This window comes from Drosophila tropicalis, unplaced genomic scaffold, assembly GCF_018151085.1.
Source record: "Drosophila tropicalis isolate 14030-0801.00 unplaced genomic scaffold, ASM1815108v1 contig_401, whole genome shotgun sequence".
Classification (NCBI taxonomy): Eukaryota; Metazoa; Arthropoda; class Insecta; order Diptera; family Drosophilidae; genus Drosophila; species Drosophila tropicalis.
The window spans coordinates 318,240-339,379 of NW_027172864.1; the positions used below are offsets into that span (position 1 = coordinate 318,240).

A 21,140-nucleotide genomic window follows, 5' to 3' on the forward strand; every position below is an offset into this window, starting at 1 on the left:
AACTTAACCATTTGACGCGCCACATTTCCAGTAGTGATCAATCGATAAATAAATAATATTGGTATCGATCAATCGATAAATGAAATATACTCGGAATTGCGATAAGTGATCTATCGTTTTTTTTTGGTGGTAACGCTCTTCGTTTATTTGGCTTGGCTTCATTTTACCATGGAGGAGAAAAGTAGTGAAAAAAAGCTGTGTTTCAAAATTTGATTATAGATTTTAGTAGGTATGTAGGTTAATTGAAATTTTTACTCCGCCGCCATCTGCATTGTACTCCATATCATAGATTCGAAACCTCCCATTTTCTGGCCAATATTAAGGATTATTTTTCTGAAAAACCGGCAAATTTTCAAATACCTATTTCTGGTGCCCGGAGCACGTGCAGCCGAACTTTGGGTTGGCGTTGCATTCCGGAATTGGCATTCGGAAATTGAGAAGACACTGCCATTTAAGCACCGGCAACGTGTTCGTTCGGCAAGACTTTAAATGCGAGTGGCCTTATCTAACCTGCTGCCGCAGCTGACCCAGACAAAGCTTTTAGCCAAATTCTGGATACTGTTTGCTGCCACCAGAGTTAGCGCAATGCATGTGACCACCTCGAAAATTTAAAAATTTTTTTTTTGAAAAGCATCGTTTTGTGCCAAGTTGCTAAGCGAAAATAATCCTTTATGATATGATTTGTTTCGAAACCCTAACGAAGTTTTAAAAAAAATATAATTAAGTCAAATGTAAAATCAATTTAAGGTCACGTTAGGGTTATTTTAAATGATTCAACTCAAAAGTAACGGTAAATGGAATAAATGTAAAAGCAAAGTGAGAGAAACGGAGTTTAATGGTGGTCATAGGGCGCAAAGGAGAAATCATCATAATAAACACCGTCCCATAGTGCATCGATGGAATGCCTTTCAGCGACTAAACTATGGGGTAAGTGCCTAGTGTGTTGAGCGGTATCAATTCGGCGACTCTCAACCAAGTTTTTGCGAACTAAGGGGTGATGGTAGTCAATTGATACGCTGATTTATTGATGTAATCTCTTTTTCAGTGTTTTATAATCAACCAAATAACAAAAGAATAAAATGATTTCCGTAAATAATGTTTTGAATTGAAGCGAAATGAAAAGTAATGAGTAAATTTAAAATAACCCTAACGAATTAAAAAAAGACAGAATTCGATATAGGATGAATAAATACTGCCAAAAAAAAAAAAAAAAAATATGTATATATATATGGGGCTAAATTCAAAATTTTTGTATGCAGTTTATCTTATTTTTGCTAGATATGCTACAACTTCTTCGAAGATTTCAAAAGTCTATCTTTAATATTTAAGATTTTGGAAAAAACGTCTTAAATATATGCCCCCCAAAAAACTAACTTTTCTTTGTTCAAATGCACCTGTGAAAAAAACGGATTAAACTATGAAGACCATATAATAATTAATGACATGTAACTAGTAAGCCCTCTTTTATACTACTAGTCTTAGCCCCTCTTATTAAATATTTAAATTTACTTTGAGTTCCATTGTTTTTCAAGTCTGAATGTTTTGAATCTCAAAATGTTGAGTTATACCAGACAATTAAATTTCTCATCGAACGACATATTTTTTTTTTTTTAAATTCGGAAAAAAATTAGATAGTTTTTATCGCCTATCAATAAAGAAGATTTTTTTTGGAACTGTGACTGCCGGAAAATTTTTGAAACGTCTCCTGTTCTAAAAAATTCCTTTTTATTTAACTTTAGATTTTTTTATCCTTTTTAAATATTTTGGTGAGTCTATTTACAATTTGTTGTTTTGAACTACAGGGCATCGCTTGAAAATTGATTTTTTGGTTTCACCCAGCACTCTCAATGCGATGCAACCCTGTTCATAAATGTGTAATCGAAATCAGACTTATCGAATATTGCTTATTTGTATTACAATTTTCGAAGCTTGGTGATGCCAAAGGAAATTTATAAGCAAAAGTTACGCGATTCGTGGATGAAGGAATCGAAGCTAGTTCCCAAGAACCCAAAAAAAGCACTTGCAAAAATAACAATTGCACGTTGAATTCAAAAAATTGACCAGTTTCGTACTCATGGACATAGAAAAAAGTATGTGCGCAGGTAAATAAAATTCCCTTCAAACCTTTGTCAAGCAATAGCAAGTGTAACTTTTAGACAGGATGCGGCACTTGCACTATTTTGTGCACAACATTGTGCCATCAACGCTGTTGGCCATTTAAGCAAGTTGTGTGGGTTGCAATTTGACTTAAAAGAAATACAATTGCACAGAACCAAGTGCACAGGCATAATAAAAAATGTTTTGGCCCGCACTTTGACGAGTAAACTGATGTTTGTATTAATAAGATGCTAGGTAAGAAACCATCTTTAATACTTAAACAATTCTAATTGTTATATCTGTAATTTAGGAGTCGCCATAATTTATTAGAGCCCAGCCATCAACCAATGGACATAACATCAACATTGTTATAGTTGATTCCACTTGAAAATGAAGACGCGGTCACCATATCAAACTGTGTGGTGTAAACGAAAACTCACAATAAAAAACCAAATTGGAATCGGAACAGACAATGCAAACGTCATGGTGGGTAAGAAGAAAAGTGTTTATGTGAAGTCGAAGAAGACCGTACCGTCCTTAATTTTAATAAACTGCGTGTAGCTAGCTAGCTAGCATTTTCACTGCGTATTTTATGTAAGTCGGCTATTTATATTAACCGAATCCCTTGCCTGGATTTTCATTAGAAAAAGTTATCGCAGACTCCCAATACGAAAGCTAGGACCTCCTTCTACATCAAGGAACTAAAGACACTAACAATCTATAATAAACTTAATATTTTTTTAAACAATTCAAACTAATAAGCATCTGCGTGCTATAGATTCGATTACTTGATCTACAAAAATTATTCATTTTCAAGAACTGTTTAGCTGAATACCTAATGCTCACACCAATGAATTCATTTCATCCAATGAATTTCAACAAAAATATTTGAAGAATGAAGTAAGTTAGTCGTCTCGCCGACTCAGGCATACCATACAATTGTACCTATAATAACATGACATAAGATACAAAACTATTTTGAGAATTTATTGATTTACCCTTAATACCATCCGAGACAACAGCTGGATATATGTAGTTAACTCTCGGATTTCCACAATCGATAGTAGTTCAAGAACTTGCTATTCTGACGCGTTCAGTTCACACTCAAAAGTTGAGATTGCTGGGGCAAATCTGCCGAGACAAGCGTCTCGCACAAAAATCCGAGAATTATTGCAATGAAATTAACTTACATGAATCTCTTGAACACACACACACCCATATAATTTTATTTTCGCACACACGTAGGGGTTATGAGACACTCCCCAATCGGGTTATTAAAAATTGGGACAAATACGTCCGATCAGATCTAATTCACGTGGAGGAAAGAAAGAATACTTTCCCAAAAACCTTGCTGTCCAATAAATCTCTTTTGCCTTAATTATCTTATTGTTTTATCCAAACCTTATATCCAGAAAAATAATGTAAAGCAACCCGATCAGCTGTGTGGCCTTGCCACTTAATTCATAGTTTTATGAGCTAGTTACCTACATTTCGATTCTCACCACTTTAGCAAATATCGATAACAAAAAAAAATATTTTAAGTTCCTGTACATTAAACCACTGTTTAATTCGTAGTTTATTCAACATCACGAATTCAACAGAAATGTGAAAGTCTGTGATATTACAATATTTTATTGACGAATATTGTTCGCATGGAAAATTCCTACTAATTTCCCTTGTAAATCTTCAAGAATATAGTATGAATTCCCTTGTTTTTCACGAACACGAGGTTTTGGAAACGCTGGGCAAAGTTTAGCATTTAATTCCTTCTGAAAACTTCCTGACCAACTTTGACACAGATAGGCATCGTTCTCAAATTATATTGCTGTGCTTGTTCTTCTTATCCACTTTTCAAGTTCTGCCGTAATGGTAATAATTTAAGCTGATCATCTCGATCGAGCTGTACTACTGGTTCATCTAACATTTTTAAATTCCTTAGCAGTTTATATTGACTTGCATGCGTTACCGCATGGTATGGAGATATCTTTAAACTTTGCTGATAACCATTTAAACTTTGCTGATAACCATTTCCAGGCACAACGAATTTCTTGGATATGGCTATCCCACTGAGGTTATTCTTTGCGGCACCAACAATTTCCACATTTTCTTTTTGTACTCCTCGGTTTGTTCACGCGTTTGTTTTAGGGACTTTGATGCAAAATCGATTCGAGGCTTAACATTAGATTCGCTTTACGAAATTGATCCGCTAACCTCATCAATACCGATATTTGTGAATCAAAATCTGCTGTTACTACACACAAATCATTAAGATATCCAGAACAACAATAATTTAAATAGTAAATGCTGTGATTCCACGGGATTCTTCTGATAATTCCACTTAACAATACGCATCTTTATGATCGGTTTTAGTAATGAGGCACGAAAAAGCCATGCGAATATCCCATCAATACTTAACAACGGATATGCATGAAGATAGAGTTCTCCGATGAGATTGTAGATGCTAGAAAGATAAATACTTCTGTCGGACGGACTATTTAACAACACTATAACACCTAAATCTATCATTCGATCAACTTCGCTATTCATTAATTTTCCCACCGCTGCGGATACCGGGTAAAACCTTTGCTGTTTTGTCGATCCAACATCTATATGCTGCTTAATCAATTTTGTTCGCACAAGCCCTTTCTTTTAAATGACGGAAATAATGAAATAATGGCTTGAAGTTGTATCTTTTGACAGTCTGATAATGGGTATGATTGTTCCTCCCTACAATCTGGATTCCTGAATTCGCTCTCGTAATCTGAAGCTGACATAAAACCTGGCGTTAATTGAAACGCTTTTCAAAAATGTATTCCCAATATCATCCTTTTCTGAATGGATGAATAACTTTATCGGTCTGGTTTTGTCTTTATAGGTAATGTCTAGCGTAATGAAACCGATGACTGGTTGATCTTGTCCATCCGCTGTCTTAACTTGGGAAGAACTACGATACTTTGACCAATTTTCTGAAGCCAAAGTCGACCCAACCCAACTTATGTTCGCGGTTGTATCTAAAAGACCTTGTTCACGAAAATGCAAAAATTATACTTCCGCATACAATCTTGCATCCGATTTCTCGTGAATCATTGACGAAATAGATAAGCTACTTTCCAAAAAGTTCGCAATCGCATAGTAAATCTCTTTAGTCGTAACCGCGAAGAGCGAAAAGGAGAAATTTCTTTTGAACAGATTCAATTTTATTTTGGTGCGTCTCATATTGAGGTCACGATATGCAAGATCCGTACTCTGAGATAGGATGGATTAGCAATGGACCCAAATGACTACCCTGAGGTACTCCAGAGGTCACATGGATGGTGTTGGTGTTTAGATTATATAAAATAATATAACATTAAGACAATTTTAATTTAGAACAAATGGAAATGTATGTCAAAATAAGTATGTAACCCGATTATAGATATCGATGGCTCAATAAAGAATTAACTAATTAAGCTGCCATAGTTAGCTATTAACAATAAAGACGTATTTTGCTGACCTAACACTATGTCGAACTATGCACTGGTGAGCTCTCTATTTTTACTATAAAAGAAATGCATTATTATAAGTAAGATCAGATACCAATTGTAGTTACATCGTGTGTGCATCGCTGTGTCTTTGGCCCCCATCTCTACCTTTGTAATCTCACTCAGAAGTCCACCCAATTTATGTGTTGGTTGCGACAACCTCGAGTCACTGGTTTATGTGCTAGTGCCTATTTATATATAAACAAATAAAGATTAATTTAATTCAAGAATTACTAACGTCTTTCATTAAACATTTTGGTGACCCCGACATTGGCGGCTCCAAGTTGAAAGAGTAACAGACTTGGTGAAACCGTCATCAAGGAGAATATTTGGTCAACTCAGGCAACCAATCTCTCAACAACAAGGAAACTGGTCAACTAGGCGACTACTTTGCACGCTTTGGACATAGAACAATCCTAAGCGAGGGCACAAATTGATGAACAGTTCACATTAATCTGGGGTCCCGACTAAAAACATCGCAATTGATTAACTTGGCAATCATTGCGGAGCATACAAGACAACTTGCCGACTAAAAACAATTTATTGGAAAACTAGAAGTTGGTTTTCCGCAACGTTGTAGCAGTGCATACCCATTGAATAAAAATTTATCAACTAGGCGACTACTTCGTCAAAAACATTTAACAACTATTTATGTCAATAAGGCGACGAAATCATAAAAATCATTTTTATATAAAATAAAGTTTGTTTAACTCTGTTGCACTCCCTTAAAAACTTTGGCGTCAGCAATCTCTGACCTAGTGCACTCGGTCAGTAACCCAGGTAGTACGCACGAGTTCGGCATCAGTCAGCAGTTTTTAAAAAAATATAACAAATAAAAGAAACTAAAAAAAAAAAAAATTGATTTCACTGTCGTAGCGTTCATCAGTGTAAAAGAATAGGTATATTGGAAATAAAAATCAACTATTGGTAAAAACCAGGGACCGTAATCATTATAAGTTATATTAAAAAACTTATTTGATAATTACATTTCGATTTTTTTCAATTTTCTTCAAAAAAGATCATTAATTTTGAGTAATTTAATAAGAATTATCCATAAAAATCTTTTTTGATCAAAAAAAATAAAAATCAAAAATAATGATTAAAAATGATTTTTATTTTTTTCGCTCAAAATAAAACTCACTTTTGAAAAACGGCTTCCATGTTAAATATTTTCAAAATATTTTTGCACATCCTTAAAAAGGAGTTCAAGGACTACCACTCCATAAATTTTTTTTTTTTGCATTAGTATTAATACCAATTTTATCATTGTTTTCATTTTTCATACATTTGTCAAAAGCTAAAGCTGATAATTTTTGGCCGTTTTTCAAAAGTGAGTTTTATTTTGAGCGAAAAAAATAAAAATCATTATTAATTATTATTTTTGATTTTTATTTTTTTTGATCAAAAAAGATTTTTATGGATAATTCTTATTAAATTACTCAAAATTAATGATCTTTTTTGAAGAAAATTGAAAAAATTGAATTTTTAAAAATCTTTCCAAAAATGCATAGATGGTATCGAATTAAATAAGAGAAATAAGTAAGAATAATAAATAATAAAGGAACATGGAGGAGTTTTATAAGCTGCAGACAGAAAGAGGAGAGGCAATTCAGGCCTTCATTCGAATAGCAAAAAGGATTCTATCGCCAGGAAAACAATGCCATCTTCTTTCGAGGAGAAACTTGACCTCGTGGAATACATGTGGGAGAACTAGGAGAAAAGTCATTAGGATCTAATGGACAAATTAAATAACGTGACAACAGAAGATGACTACTTTGTAACAGACTATTTCAGAAAAATGAAGGCGGTTGTTACTAATACAATGAAAGATTGGAAAGACCATTTGGCAAAGATACAACTAGAGAGGCAAGCTGGCCAACGAGAGAAAGAGGTCGTCAAGATCATACCACTGATTCGCAAGCAAACTGCGCTGCTGTATTCATTGTCGGACATTAAGACAAATAGTGCCTGAAGAAAAAATCACAAAGACCAAATGGTAGTCGACAAACTAAGGACGCAAATTGAAGAAATCCATTATGAGATTCATCGGCTAGCAGAATATTTAGCCAAAGCCGGATATAATATAACTACGTTTGTGGCCGCAGAAAATACAATGCTGAAATTCTGTGCGGCACCAGCAGAAAATGTAATGATACAATCACCACCTGTGTTGCAATCGATACAATCATTGGGATTAAAAAAAAATGGCAACAATTTCATGACATCTATAAAAAAGTGGTTCATGAGTCGATTGTCTCCACAATGGATAAAATGTGGTACTTAAAATCAAACCTCTCTGGAGAAGCAGGGCGATTGATACGACACCTGGAATTAACAGAGGCCAATTACAACACTGCTTGGTCAATATTGCAGAAACGATTTAATAATAAACTACTGATAGTAACAGCCATACTGACAAAGCTGTTTGATCACCCAAATGTGGGAAATGACGCAGCTTCTATAAAAAATTAGCATGATAACATTTTTGAATCATTGCAAGCCTTAAAAAATGTAGGCGTTAATATGGAATCTACAGATGCTGTCATAATGTTTTATATGATAAGAAAATTGGATAGATTCAACCATGCACTATATGAGCAATACTTTTAAAACACAAGGGATCTGCAGGAAGTAAAGGAATTCCTATCATTCTTGGAACAGCGCTTCCTAGCATTAGAGGCGATTGGGAAACCAAGAAACAAAATCGCAGCATTGAGAAACCAAGTCCAAGGAAGACATGCGCAACAGCATCTGGAACAAACATTACCTTCTGTGCTTTTTGCGAAACAGCAAAGCACAAATTCTTCCAATGTGAAGGTTCATAATCAAATCCGCAGCAGAGCGGCTTAATTGGGTGCAGAGACACTAATTGTGTGTCAATTGCTTCAAGCCGGACCATGTGGCAAAAAATTGCCCTTGGAGAGAATGCTTTAAATGCGATAGGAAACATAACACAATGTTGTATTTACAAATAGGCAATCAAGTTGCTACCTCTGCTTCTGCAGCTTCTGTATATGGAATTGGCAGAAAATACACCCTGTTGGCAACGGCCAAGGTAGTGGTAAAAGGGATTCATAAAAGGAAAGCAGAATTTCGAGCACTCCTGGATAGCGGCTCACAAGTAAATCTCGTCTCTTCTCGTCTGTAGCATGTTCACGTATCGAATGATCACTCCACATCACTGTCCATAAATAATATTATAAACATATTGTAGCACTTTGTTGCAATATTTATGTATTGTAAGATTCCAATTATTTACAAAGTCTGTTAAATGCTCATGTGTATACCGAAACCGGTATTGTAGTATCGATTGTGAGTAATAAGTATCGATTGTTAGTAATAAGTATCGATTGTTAGTAATAAGTATCGATTGTTAGCGATAAGTCCTCGATAGGTTGAGAGACGGCGTCTCTCTTCTCTTCCGGCGACGCAACGAGCAAGTTGCATCTGCGCAGAAAAACCAAAGATAAAATCCAGGAAATACAAATTAATCGTTATCATATTTTCCCAATAAATAGGTGTTTACAACTCAGAAGTGGGATGACCACCCGAAAGGATACATATTTCGGGACACGGCGCGCCACACGTTCCACATCTAGGACGGCCGCCTCCACGCCCACCGCTGCTGGTGCACCCACTGCTGTGACTACCGCTGCAGTACCGACGGCCACAGGAGCCGCCGCTGCTGCGCCTGCCGCTGCAGTACCGAGAGCCGCTGTGCCAACTGCCGCCACACTCGCCCCTGCCGGGCCAACTGCTGACATGCTCGCCTCCGCCGGGCCAACTGCTGCTATACGAGCCCCTGCTGGGCTAACTGATGCCACCTCCGCCCCTGCTGGGCCAACCGCTGCGACACTCGCCCCTGCCGGGCCAACTGCTGACATGCTCGCCCCTGCCGGGCCCGCCGCTGCTGGGCCAACCGCCGCCATACGAGCCCCTGCTGGGCTAACTGATGCCACATTCGCCCCTGCTGGGCCAACCGCTGCGACACTCGCCCCTGCCGGGCCAACTGCTGACATGCTCGCCCCTGCCGGGCCCGCCGCTGCTGGGCCAACCGCCGCCATACGAGCCCCTGCTGGGCTAACTGATGCCACATTCGCCCCTGCTGGGCCAACCGCTGCGACACTCGCCCCTGCCGGGCCAACTGCTGACATGCTCGCCCCTGCCGGGCCCGCCGCTGCTGGGCCAACCGCCGCCATACGAGCCCCTGCTGGGCTAACTGATGCCACCTCCGCCCCTGCTGGGCCAACCGCTGCCACACTCGCCCCTGCTGGGCCCGCTGCTGACATGCTCGCCCCTGCCGCCACCACCGCTGCCGCTGCTGTGCCCGCCGCCTCTGCACCCGCTGCCACTGCTGTGCCCGCTGCCGCTGCTGTGCCCACCACCGCTGCCGCTGCTGTGCCCGCCGCCTCTGCACCCGCTGCCACTGCTGTGCCCGCTGCCGCTGCTGTGCCCGCCGCCTCTGCGCCCGCTGCCACTGTTGTTGCCACTGCTGTGCCCGCCGCCGCTGCCACATCCACTGTGCCTGCGGATGCTGTGCCCTCCGACTATGTGTCTGCCATGCGGGCTGCGGCCTCGCTCGCCGCCCCCGCCACTGGTCCCGACGCGGACCCATGGGAGGAGATGCCCGCTTTAGTGCCCTCCGTATCGACTGCCGCGGCCGCCATCACACCGGCCACTTCCGACTCCCCCAGCCTGGATGAGCAACTGGGGACGCTGCAGAAACAACATGAGTTGCTACATCTACAGCATCAAATCCTCAAACTGCAGCAGGGGATTGACGAATTCCAAGCACCGAGACAGCAAGTCAGTGACGTGAGTGTCATTGAGAGCATGGTGGCTCGATTTTCAGCGGATACCGCATACGATGTGAAGAAATGGCTGAACGATCTGGAAGACGCATTTGAAATTCTGGTCGACCTGGTGAACTGAAGCCCCTACTGGAACGCTACGAGCGCCTCCGTATGCAGGCCGCTGCCTCCAGACAAAGCAATAGTGTGAAGGCGCAGTCAACAACAACTGCCGTGGCGCCTGGAAATAAATCGTCAGGCACCGTCACGAGTGAGACCAGATGCTTCAACTGCTCAGGATGGGGGCATTACAAGAGTCAATGCCCGAAACCAATGAGACCTCCGAATTCATGTTTCAAGTGTGGCATAGTGGGCCACAGCTACAAAAACTGCCCGTCTCGAATTGGAAATGCCACCAATATCACTGCTGCCGCCGCCGCTGATGAAGCGGGAAATCGACTAGACCATTTACAACTGGTGAGTGTTGCTTTTGTTTGTGATCAAGTGCAAGATAGGAGATTTATAGATATGTTTGCTCTCCTTGATTCGGGTAGTCCAAAGAGTTTTATCCGTCAATCTGAAGTCCCCTCCAACTGCCGTCTTAGCCCCCGTACATTGAACTGCCGTGGTTTAGGAAATAGCCAACTTCTGTCCTTAGGCCAAGTCCAGTGTAGGGTTCGCCTCCGCAACACACATACAATACATACGTTTGAAGTCCTGACGAACCAAGCAACCGAACTGCCGATGATTATAGGTAGAGATCTTCTGTATAAAATTAATATTAGACTCTGTAAACTGAAGGAACTGAAATATGAAAAAGAATCGTTGATACTCATGAATAAACGGACTGAATGTATAAATCCAAATCTTACTGCTGTTCTGACGTCCTTTGACATATTTATGAAAGAGAGAGTGATACTGCCGTATGATAGGAATGAGATTGTATCTGCCGAATTGTTGTCTGATTCTCCCCTTCCGAAAACTTCTGCTGTACCTTCGGAAACATTGAACGATGCACTTATGGCGATAAATGCCATTGAGCTCCCTGCTGTCAGTGAATTAGACTTTGATATAGAGCCCGCGTTACGGGAAGAGCAAACCGCAGGCCTTAAGTCTATTATTTCCACGTCGTATGTACAAGTTGATCCAGATTTAATCAAGCCCATGAACTATGAGATGAAAATAGAATTGACTAGCCAAACTCCGATTTTCTGCCGCCCCCGCCGTCTGTCGCACCACGAACGCATCGAGGTGCGTGAGATTTGTGACGATCTCTTGAAAGCTGGCATTATTTGCCACAGTAGTTCCCCTTACGCTGCCGCGATTGTCCCTGTACGCAAAAAGGACAACACCCTAAGGAAGTGTGTAGATTACCGCCCGTTGAACAAAATTACAGTTCGAGATCATTTTCCGATTCCTCTGTTAGATGATTGCATTGAACATCTGGGTGGCAAATCATTCTTCACTATCTTGGACTTGAAGAACGGTTTCCACCATGTGAAAATGCACCCAGACTCAATCAAATATACTGCCTTTGTAACCCCTGATGGCCAGTTTGAATATGTACGCATGCCCTTCGGACTTTGTAATGGCCCTTCCGTGTTCGCTAGATTCATTTATTTTGTCCTTAAGGAATTTATAAACCGAGGTCAACTGGTGATATATATGGACGACATTCTAGTCGCGTCGCATGACTTTGAAACCCACCTTGAGATTCTGAAGGAAATATTGTATGTGTTAAGAGTGAACGGGCTTTGCCTGAAGCTGACGAAATGCCGTTTTGCGTATAGGGAACTAGAGTACTTGGGCTACTTAGCCAATTCCGCCGGTATCACGCCTAAACCAGCTCATATTCAGGCGATACGGGATTTGCCCATTCCAAGGGATAGCAAGGAACTAGAGCGTTGCCTAGGCCTATTCTCATACTTCCGCCGATTTGTATCAGGTTTCGCTAAGATTGCGTGTCCGCTGTCCCGATTGTTAAGAAAAGATACCCCTTATGTCTTCTCCGATGAATGCCTTGAAGCTTTCCGAACACTGAAGTTGAAATTGATTGAATCCCCCGTGTTATCTATTTACAACCCGAAGTCTGAAACAGAGTTACACTGCGATGCTAGTTCAATTGGTTTTGGAGCAGTGCTCCTCCAGAAACAAACAGACGGTAAATTACACCCAGTGTCCTACTTCTCTAAGATGGCCTCCGCCGCTGAATCGAAACTACACAGTTATGAGCTAGAGACGTTAGCTATAGTGTATTCCTTGAAACGTTTTGAGACATACCTTAAGTTCATCCCGTTCAAAATCGTGACCGATTGTAATTCCCTTGCGCTGACACTGAGAAATGGTGGACATTCCGCCAAGATTGCTCGCTGGGCCCTGCTGTTGGAAAACTATAACTACACGATTGTACACCGCTCGGGGGTTGGTATGCCCCATGCTGATGCTCTAAGCAGAATAGAAACTGCCGCATACGTTGACGATATAAACCTCGACTTCCAACTGCAGTTAACCCAGAACCGGGACCCTGAGATTGTCAAACTCCGAGATGAGTTAGAGAAATATGAGATAGCGGATTTCGAACTGCGAGATGGAGTAGTGTACCGCCTGTCCTCGACGAGTGTACCCCAACTTTATGTCCCTTCCGAAATGATAAATCATGTCATACGAGTAGTGCACGAGAAGCTTGGCCATATGGCCACGGAGAAATGTTGTGCACAGATCAAGAAGCATTACTGGTTCCCGTGTATGAAGTCTTGTGTTAACAATTACATTAAAAATTGCCTCAAGTGTATCTACTACTCCGCGTCTGCTTCGGACCACCGTGTCACGCTACATAGTATTCCGAAAGTGCGCCTTCCGTTTGATACCGTCCATATTGACCATTTGGGCCCCCTTCCGTCCATACGTTCTAAGAAAAAGTATCTTCTGGTTGTCATTGACGCTTTCACCAAATTTGTGAAGCTGTACCCTGCCGCCACGACGAATTCACGTGAAGTATGCCAGACATTAGAATCTCAGTATTTCGAAAATTACAGTAGACCCCGCCGAATCATCAGCGATCGAGGTACCTGCTTTACTTCCTCCGAGTTTGAAGAATTTCTGAAGGCCAATAATATAATTCATGTGCTGAATGCCACTGCCTCACCCCGGGCCAACGGCCAAGTCGAGCGGGTTAACCGCGTGTTGGGCCCCATGTTGGGTAAACTGACGGAACCTGTGGACCATGCAGATTGGGTCCAACAACTGCCGAACATAGAGTTTGCATTGAATAACTCCGTCCACTCCACAACCAAATTTGCCGCTTCCGTACTTCTATTCGGTGTTGAACAACGAGGTGTGGTAGTAGACGAACTAACCGAACGGTTGGGTGAGAGAACGGAGGAGGTCGATGCCTCAGAGGTAGACGTCCGGAGATTAGCCTTCCGTAACATTGTTAAGTCCCAAGAATATAATTCGGAATATTATTCGAAGCATCACCTCCCTGCCGTTAGTTTTGAGGAGGGGGATTTCGTAGTTATTAAGAATGTGGATCTTCGGCAGGCACAAACAAAAAGCTTATCAGGCGGTATCGTGGTCCGTATGTGGTTCATAAAAAACTTCCGAATGACCGATATGTAATCCGGGATGTAGAGGGCTCCCAAATCACCCAACTACCATATGATGGGGTCCTAGAAGCCTCCAAATTAAAGCTATGGGTTGCCCCTGATCAAGATTGCACTTCTGATAGCCAAACAAAGGCGACACCAGCCACTTAAGATTTTTATTTACCCCCCCCCTTCGTTGTTAACCATTGGAATCGAGGTCGATTCCTCGTCAGGACGGCCGAGTTGTAAGATTCCAATTATTTACAAAGTCTGTTAAATGCTCATGTATATACCGAAACCGGTATTGTAGTATCGATTGTGAGTAATAAGTATCGATTGTTAGTAATAAGTATCGATTGTTAGTAATAAGTATCGATTGTTAGCGATAAGTCCTCGATAGGTTGAGAGACGGCGTCTCTCTTCTCTTCCGGCGACGCAACGAGCAAGTTGCATCTGCGCAGAAAAACCAAAGATAAAATCCAGGAAATACAAATTAATCGTTATCATATTTTCCCAATAAATAGGTGTTTACAGTATATACAAATTCAAGTACCACGCATTCTCGGTAACATGAATGCATGGTACTGCACAGTGCTGAGTCCGCATATCTAACACCCGCAACGACTCAGTCACCAAGTGAACATGATACGCACCCACTCTCCCGCAGCGACCCATACTTAATTATGTAAACATACATATAAGTATATCGGCTCCCCTGTTAGCTTCACTGGCAGCGCAGTCACGCGGACTTTAGCTGTACTGAACAATTGTAATATATAAGAATCATTCAATAAACCAAACTCAAAAGAACGAGTCAGAAACTCTCTTTTATTATGTTCATGGTGGATTATGGAAACACCCTCAAGACAGTGAAATCCTTCTACTACATGGCGACAAAACAAAAAAAAAAAAAAAACTTTCACTCAATTTTTTCAATTTTTATTTTTTTCTCGCGATTAAATACTTTTACAAATTTCTTAAATTTATTATCGGTTTATTTAATAATAATTTCAACATCATTGTTTAAATTTAAATAAAATCAAAACTTACAACAATACTTGCATTAGCGGTGTTGTTGTTTTGCTTATCTCTTTTGCGTTTGTGTCTTTACCGTTTTAACTAACTCTCGCGCTCTTGCGTACAAATTGTTGTTGCATGTGTTCAATTTGACGCGCTCTCCCGCTCTTTCCTATTCTTGATTGATTTGCGCTCTCGTCTTTTGCCTACCCGCGACTTTGTGATACGTGTTTTTGTTTTTGTGCTTTCATCTCTTTTTATTCTTTAGTTGTGAAGGCTTACTCTGCACATTAACCCTTGTGTCAGAACTGGTCAGTATATTCTTATACAAAGAATTTTTACCCTTAGAATTTTTATTTTTTATTTTTGTATTTCCTTTTTTAATTAAATTAAACTTTTTGATAAAATGGTTGTCTGCTCAAAAAATAATTGCATAGTTGCCACTAATGCGGTTGACTCCCATGATTATATTCTTTGTTGGTTGTGTGACAATGCGGTTTACGTTAAGTGTGCAGGTTACACTGGCAGAATCAAGGAGTCTATTGCTAAAGGTGGTGGCTTAAAATATGGATGTGATGCTTGCCGTGAGGTCGAGAATGAGATGCGCTCTTTCATGAGGCGGACTAGAGATAGTTTTGACACTTTAAGGGCAGGTTTTAATAAACTCCAAGCGGAGTTTACTGCGGTGGAGACTCAGTTCAGAAGTTTATCGCTTATGAATGAGTCTCCGAAACGTAAAAGGACCAGTCCTTGGCGTGTTTCTGTATCTGTAGATCCGCCAGCGTCTCTTATCGTCCCCGACCGGTCTCATGCACCGTCCACTCCTAATGTACAGCATTTGATTTCGTTTAAGAGCCCTGTTGTGAATGCTATTAGTAAGGAATTACCGGTATCACCTGGGAATGATCTCTTAAAAACGATGCCTATTGTAGTGTCTGATGTGTCCGGGCAATTACCCATTCCAATGGAAATTGCCGATAGTTCTAAAAGTATCGAGTGCCCCGTAAACAAGTTAACTGCTGCAGTGGGTGACTTGTCCAACGTTACTGCTGCGGCTGACGCTTCGGGACCGCGGCCTCTCGTTGGCATACCACCAAAGAAACATATATTTGTTTCTAGGCTAGACCCTGTTGTCACATCTGATGATGTAATAGCCTATATTCGGAAGAAAGTTAACGTCTCGAATATTGCGGTGGAGAAGTTTAAATTTCCTTATTCTCGGGACATTTCGTCCTTTAAAATTAGTGTTTCTGCCAATATCTTCGACACTATATGTCGAGAAGATTTTTGGCCAAAACATATAATAGTTAAGGAATATACTGTAAAAAAGAAAAATCGGAAACCGATTCGCTTGCCAACAACAAATAACAATATTCCTGCCACATCAGCATCTGCTGGTGTGTCAAAAAACTAGCTTCGTCCCTTAACCCCTTAACGGTTACCAGAACGTTAGAGGACTGAAATCTAAACTTTCTAATCTCTATGTAGATAGTCTTTCTTTTGAACATAACATTCTAGCTTTTACAGAGACGTGGCTAAAACCTGATATTGCTGATGCATCGGTTTTTTCCTCAAACTTTTCTATATTCAGACGTGACCGGATTTCTCGTATAGGTGGTGGCGTTCTGATAGCTGTTGATACTGCTTTGTCATCTGAAATGATTCAATTTTCTAGTACCCAGGAGATTGAGTTTGTCGGTGTTAAAGTAAATTTTAAATCTTTCAATGCTTTCATTACTTGTTCCTATATTCCACCATTGTCAGACATGGTGGTATATTTAAATCATTTAGAGGCAATTCAGTTTGTCTCCTCCTTAGTTTCCAGTCAAGACTTGCTCATAGTTGTAGGTGATTTTAATTTACCCGCTTTAGCATGGTCACTAACAGATGAATCTACCACGTTGCTGCCCTCTTTGTCACATGACTTCATTGATGGCCTTCTAGGCTTATCTTTATCCCAAGTCAATCCTGTCTTAAATTCTAATGGAAATTTATTTTTGTATTGTATTCTTCTTATTGTGAGTTTTCTAGGATCGAACAATTTGTTCTTCCAGAAGACAAATTTCATCCTACATTAAATTTAAAAATTGATTTGCCCTTGCTTTCACCATTACTTGGTTCAAATGAGTTACCTCTACCTAGGTGCTTTCGTAAGACTGACTTTGCCAGCCTTAATGAAAACATTGCTACTACCGATTGGTCTTATCTGTACAATTGTAGAGATATGAACTCAGCTGTTCGTTTTTTCTATGATACTCTGAATTCACTCTTTGATATTTGTGTGCCTCTTGGTAGGCTGGAGCGGCTTAACAAACCTCCCTGGTTCTCTCGTGAGTTATCCAATTTGAAAAATGTGAAGACACGGTATTAGAAGAAGTTTCAAAAAACACGTCGTTCATCAGATTATGCTCTGTATACAGTCGCTCGTTCAAAGTTCATGATGCTTAATACACAATGCTATAAGAATTATCTTCAGCGGTGTAAGCTTCAGTTTTCTTCTGACCCTAAACAATTTTATAACTTTGTTAATTCTAAACGTAAGACCTCTGTGCACCCATCTTTTTTGTCTTTTCAAAATAAAAAAGCGAGCACTGATCAGGCAATTGCAGATATGTTTGCGAATTTTTTCAAAACAACCTATTCCTCAACGGAATATCGAGCAAGCCCGTATCCTTATCATTTAGAAAAAGCTAATTGCATTTTCAATCCAGTGATTGATGAAAGTTCTCTTCTTAGCGAACTTAAACTAGTTAAACCTAATTATTCTCCGGGGCCAGATGGTCTTCCTGGATGTATACTCAGGTTCTGTGCAAACGCATTATGTAAGCCCATTTTAAAATTGTTTCTATTGTCTGTCGAATCTTCCTCTTTTCCATCTATTTGGAAGGAGTCGTATATCATTCCTCTGCATAAAAATGGCAAAAAGTCCGAAGCCTCTAACTATAAGGGTATCTCAAAATTGTCCGCTATTCCGAAAGCTTTTGAGAAAATTATAACTTCTCAAATGCAACATTTTTGCAGCTCTATTATTTCGCCATCCCAACATGGGTTTGTGAAACGTAGATCTACAACCACTAACCTTTTAGAATTTACATCAATAATTATCAAGGGGTTCAAAAATGGTAAGCAAACTGATGTAATATATACTGACTTTAGCAAAGCCTTTGATTCCGTTAATCATACCCTATTACTTTCTAAGCTAAGCGACATTGGGTTTCCACCGCTTTTCCTTTCTTGGGTTCGAGAATACTTAACAAATAGAAAACAGAAGGTACTTTTTAAGTCTTCTTTTTCCGCTTCCATTCCTGTGACTTCTGGTGTACCTCAAGGTAGTCATCTTGGCCCTCTGCTCTTCACACTATTTATTAACGATCTTCCATCAGTCATTGTTCATTCGCGCGTGCTTATGTATGCTGACGATGTCAAACTTTGTCTTACTCATAAAGATACAGATTCATTTAGTCGGCTACAAGCTGATCTTAAAAACTTTCAATCCTGGTGCCAGTTTAATCTACTAAATCTTAACACTACCAAATGTAAGATAATGACTTTTTTCCGTAACTCTCCTCAACTGGTCACTTATTTTCTAAACAATAGCCCTCTAGAACGTCTAAACAATATGAATGATTTTGGCGTACTTATGGACCATAAGTTAAATTTTAACACCCATATTTCCACCACGGTCGCAAAGGCCATGAGTGTCCTGGGTTTCATTAAAAGATGGTCAAAAGAATTTGATGACCCCTATACAACTAAAGTTCTTTTTACTTCGCTTGTCCGTCCTATTTTAGGGTATGGATCTTGCATTTGGTCCCCTCAATCTGAGTCGCACCAAATTAGACTTGAATCCGTTCAAAAGCAGTTTTTGTTATTTGCACTTCGTGGCTTAAGCTGGGATCGCAATGTCAATTTGCCTTCGTATTCTAGTAGACTTCTCTTGATTAACCTTCCATCCCTAACTAACCGTAGAATTATGCTTGGTGTCATTTTTATGCACAAGCTCCTAATTGGTGATATCGACTCGCCTGATTAATTAGCTCAGGTGAATCTGTCGGTACCATGTAGACGGAGTAGACATCCTTTGATACCTTTATCCCTTAGTCGTTGTTCTTCTAACTATGCTATGCATGAACCTTTTAGGGTCCTCTGCTCTGATTACAACCTTCAATTCTCTGTAATCGGCTCAGAGTTTTCTATTAATATGCTTAAAACATCTATCCTATCCCATTGATTAAATAGATAGCTGTAGTATTATTTGTTTGTCTGTTTTTTCTATTGTGCCGTGCGTTATACGGCTGCACCCCTCGGTCGGTCGGGTGGGAGGTGGGCAGTTATCTGCTTGGGCTCGCGCGTAACAGGCTATGTCCTGGTGTCGTAGGGGCCACTTGAACGTACTGCGCATAGTATCGTCAACGTCCGCTGACCGTGACATAGGTCGAAGAGGCCTAAGCGACCTGGAGAGAAAAAAAATGAAAAGAAAAACCGTAACAAAAAGGAGAAATCATATACAAAAAAAATATAAGAAAACTGAGTGAGTAGAGTGCGAGTGATGGCAAGGGGAGTGCAAATAGAAAAAAGTTTTTAATTGCAAATTAAAAATACACCCCGGCACAACGAAAGTCAACAGCCTCCGCAGAAGAAAAAACAAAACAACTAACACAATCAGAAGTAGGCTTTTATACTAGCACATATGATTGGAGTTTTTAATTGTATAAACTACCAATTTGAGCCAATCATATGAATCTAAACTTTAGTTGACACTAAAACGGTAGATTCTACTGCCAATGTCATCAATAAGATTGAGACACAAAATATTGATGTAAAATTTACGAATATATTGTTATTGATAATTATCAATTATTATAATTGTTGTAGTTTTGTGCGCATATACAAAGCGTATTTGTTATACAATAAATGCGTAACTAAATGAGCCATGAGCCACGCTAACGATTTGTATAAAATATAAAATTTTTCTTTATGCACACAAATAATCTAAATAACAATATATTTTTAATTAAGTATGGCAATTTAAAAAAAAAATAAATAAATAATGATAAATTTATAATAAATCGAAAAATCCGTAAAAAAAAAAAAAAAGCAATGAGGTGTCACGGGACACCCGGGTAGAGCGAAGCTCTCTAGAAATTCGTCGAATTTAGGGGGTCACTGAAGTGTAGCTGAATTTTGTTAATACATTTCGATTTGAAGTCTCACTAAATTGATCGCAATATTGGGGGAGTGAAGGTAACACCCCATGCCAGTACTAGGCGACGCCCTTGTGTACACATACTTTTTATACCCTTGCAAAAAAGGTATATTAATGTTGGTCAAAAGTGTGCAACGCATAAAAGGAAGCATCTCCGATCATATAAAGTATATATATTCTTGATCAGCACGACGAGACGAGTTCAAATAGCCATGTCCGTCCGTCCGTCTGGATCAACGCAAACTCCTGCTAGACCGTAAGAGCTACAGAGCTGAAATTTTGCATGTAGGCTTGTATATCTCGGATTCAGCCGGATCGGATCACTATATCATATAGCTCCCATACAAATGACAAAATCACGAACAGTGACTTTTCTTAATAACTTCGTTATTTTCTGAGCTATTGTCGTGAAATTTAATATTGGTGAGTTAATTACACATATAAACGACTATGCCAAATTTGATCAAGATCGGGTGACTATATCATATAGCTCCTATAGGAACGATCTTTCGAAAACAGTGACTTTTGTCAATAACTTCGTTATTTCCTATGCTAAGATTGTACGCCATTTTTTCGGAAACATTAGCCTTTTTAGCTTAAACGTTTTTCCACTTTGATGTAAGGAAAGAGTTACCAAAAATGTTGCAAGGGTATACAAACTTTGACGCGGTTAAGGTTAGCCCCGGCCCTCTGGTTTAAGCGTAACTCTTATACATACATACATATGTATGTACATACGTATTTCCATATATGTAGTTATGTATACGTATGTATGCATACGTTTACAAGACTAAATCTGATATGTACATATGTATGTATGTATGTATGTTTGTGACATAGATATTTTTTTTTTTTTTTAATTCGTTTATTTAAAAAGTGAAGATGTAGTGTAGTGAGTAATACAAGTTTTAACAATAAACAGGAC

General features: G+C 39.7%; 1 protein-coding gene across 3 annotated transcripts in view; it reads right to left on the reverse strand.

Annotated features, from left to right (window-relative positions):
- The window catches only part of Frmd5 (FERM domain containing), a 357,589-nt gene that overhangs the window by 118,490 nt on the left and 217,959 nt on the right, over positions 1–21,140 (reverse strand). The window contains exon 6 of one of the 3 annotated variants that reach the window (XM_068285407.1): positions 19,280–19,463. The exons of the other annotated variants lie outside the window; for them this stretch is intronic. Coding sequence (XP_068141508.1) covers positions 19,369–19,463 — 95 coding nt within the window. The 3' untranslated portion in view covers positions 19,280–19,368. Of the gene's footprint in view, positions 1–19,279; positions 19,464–21,140 lie in introns of those variants that run through there. 3 annotated transcript variants of the gene reach the window in all.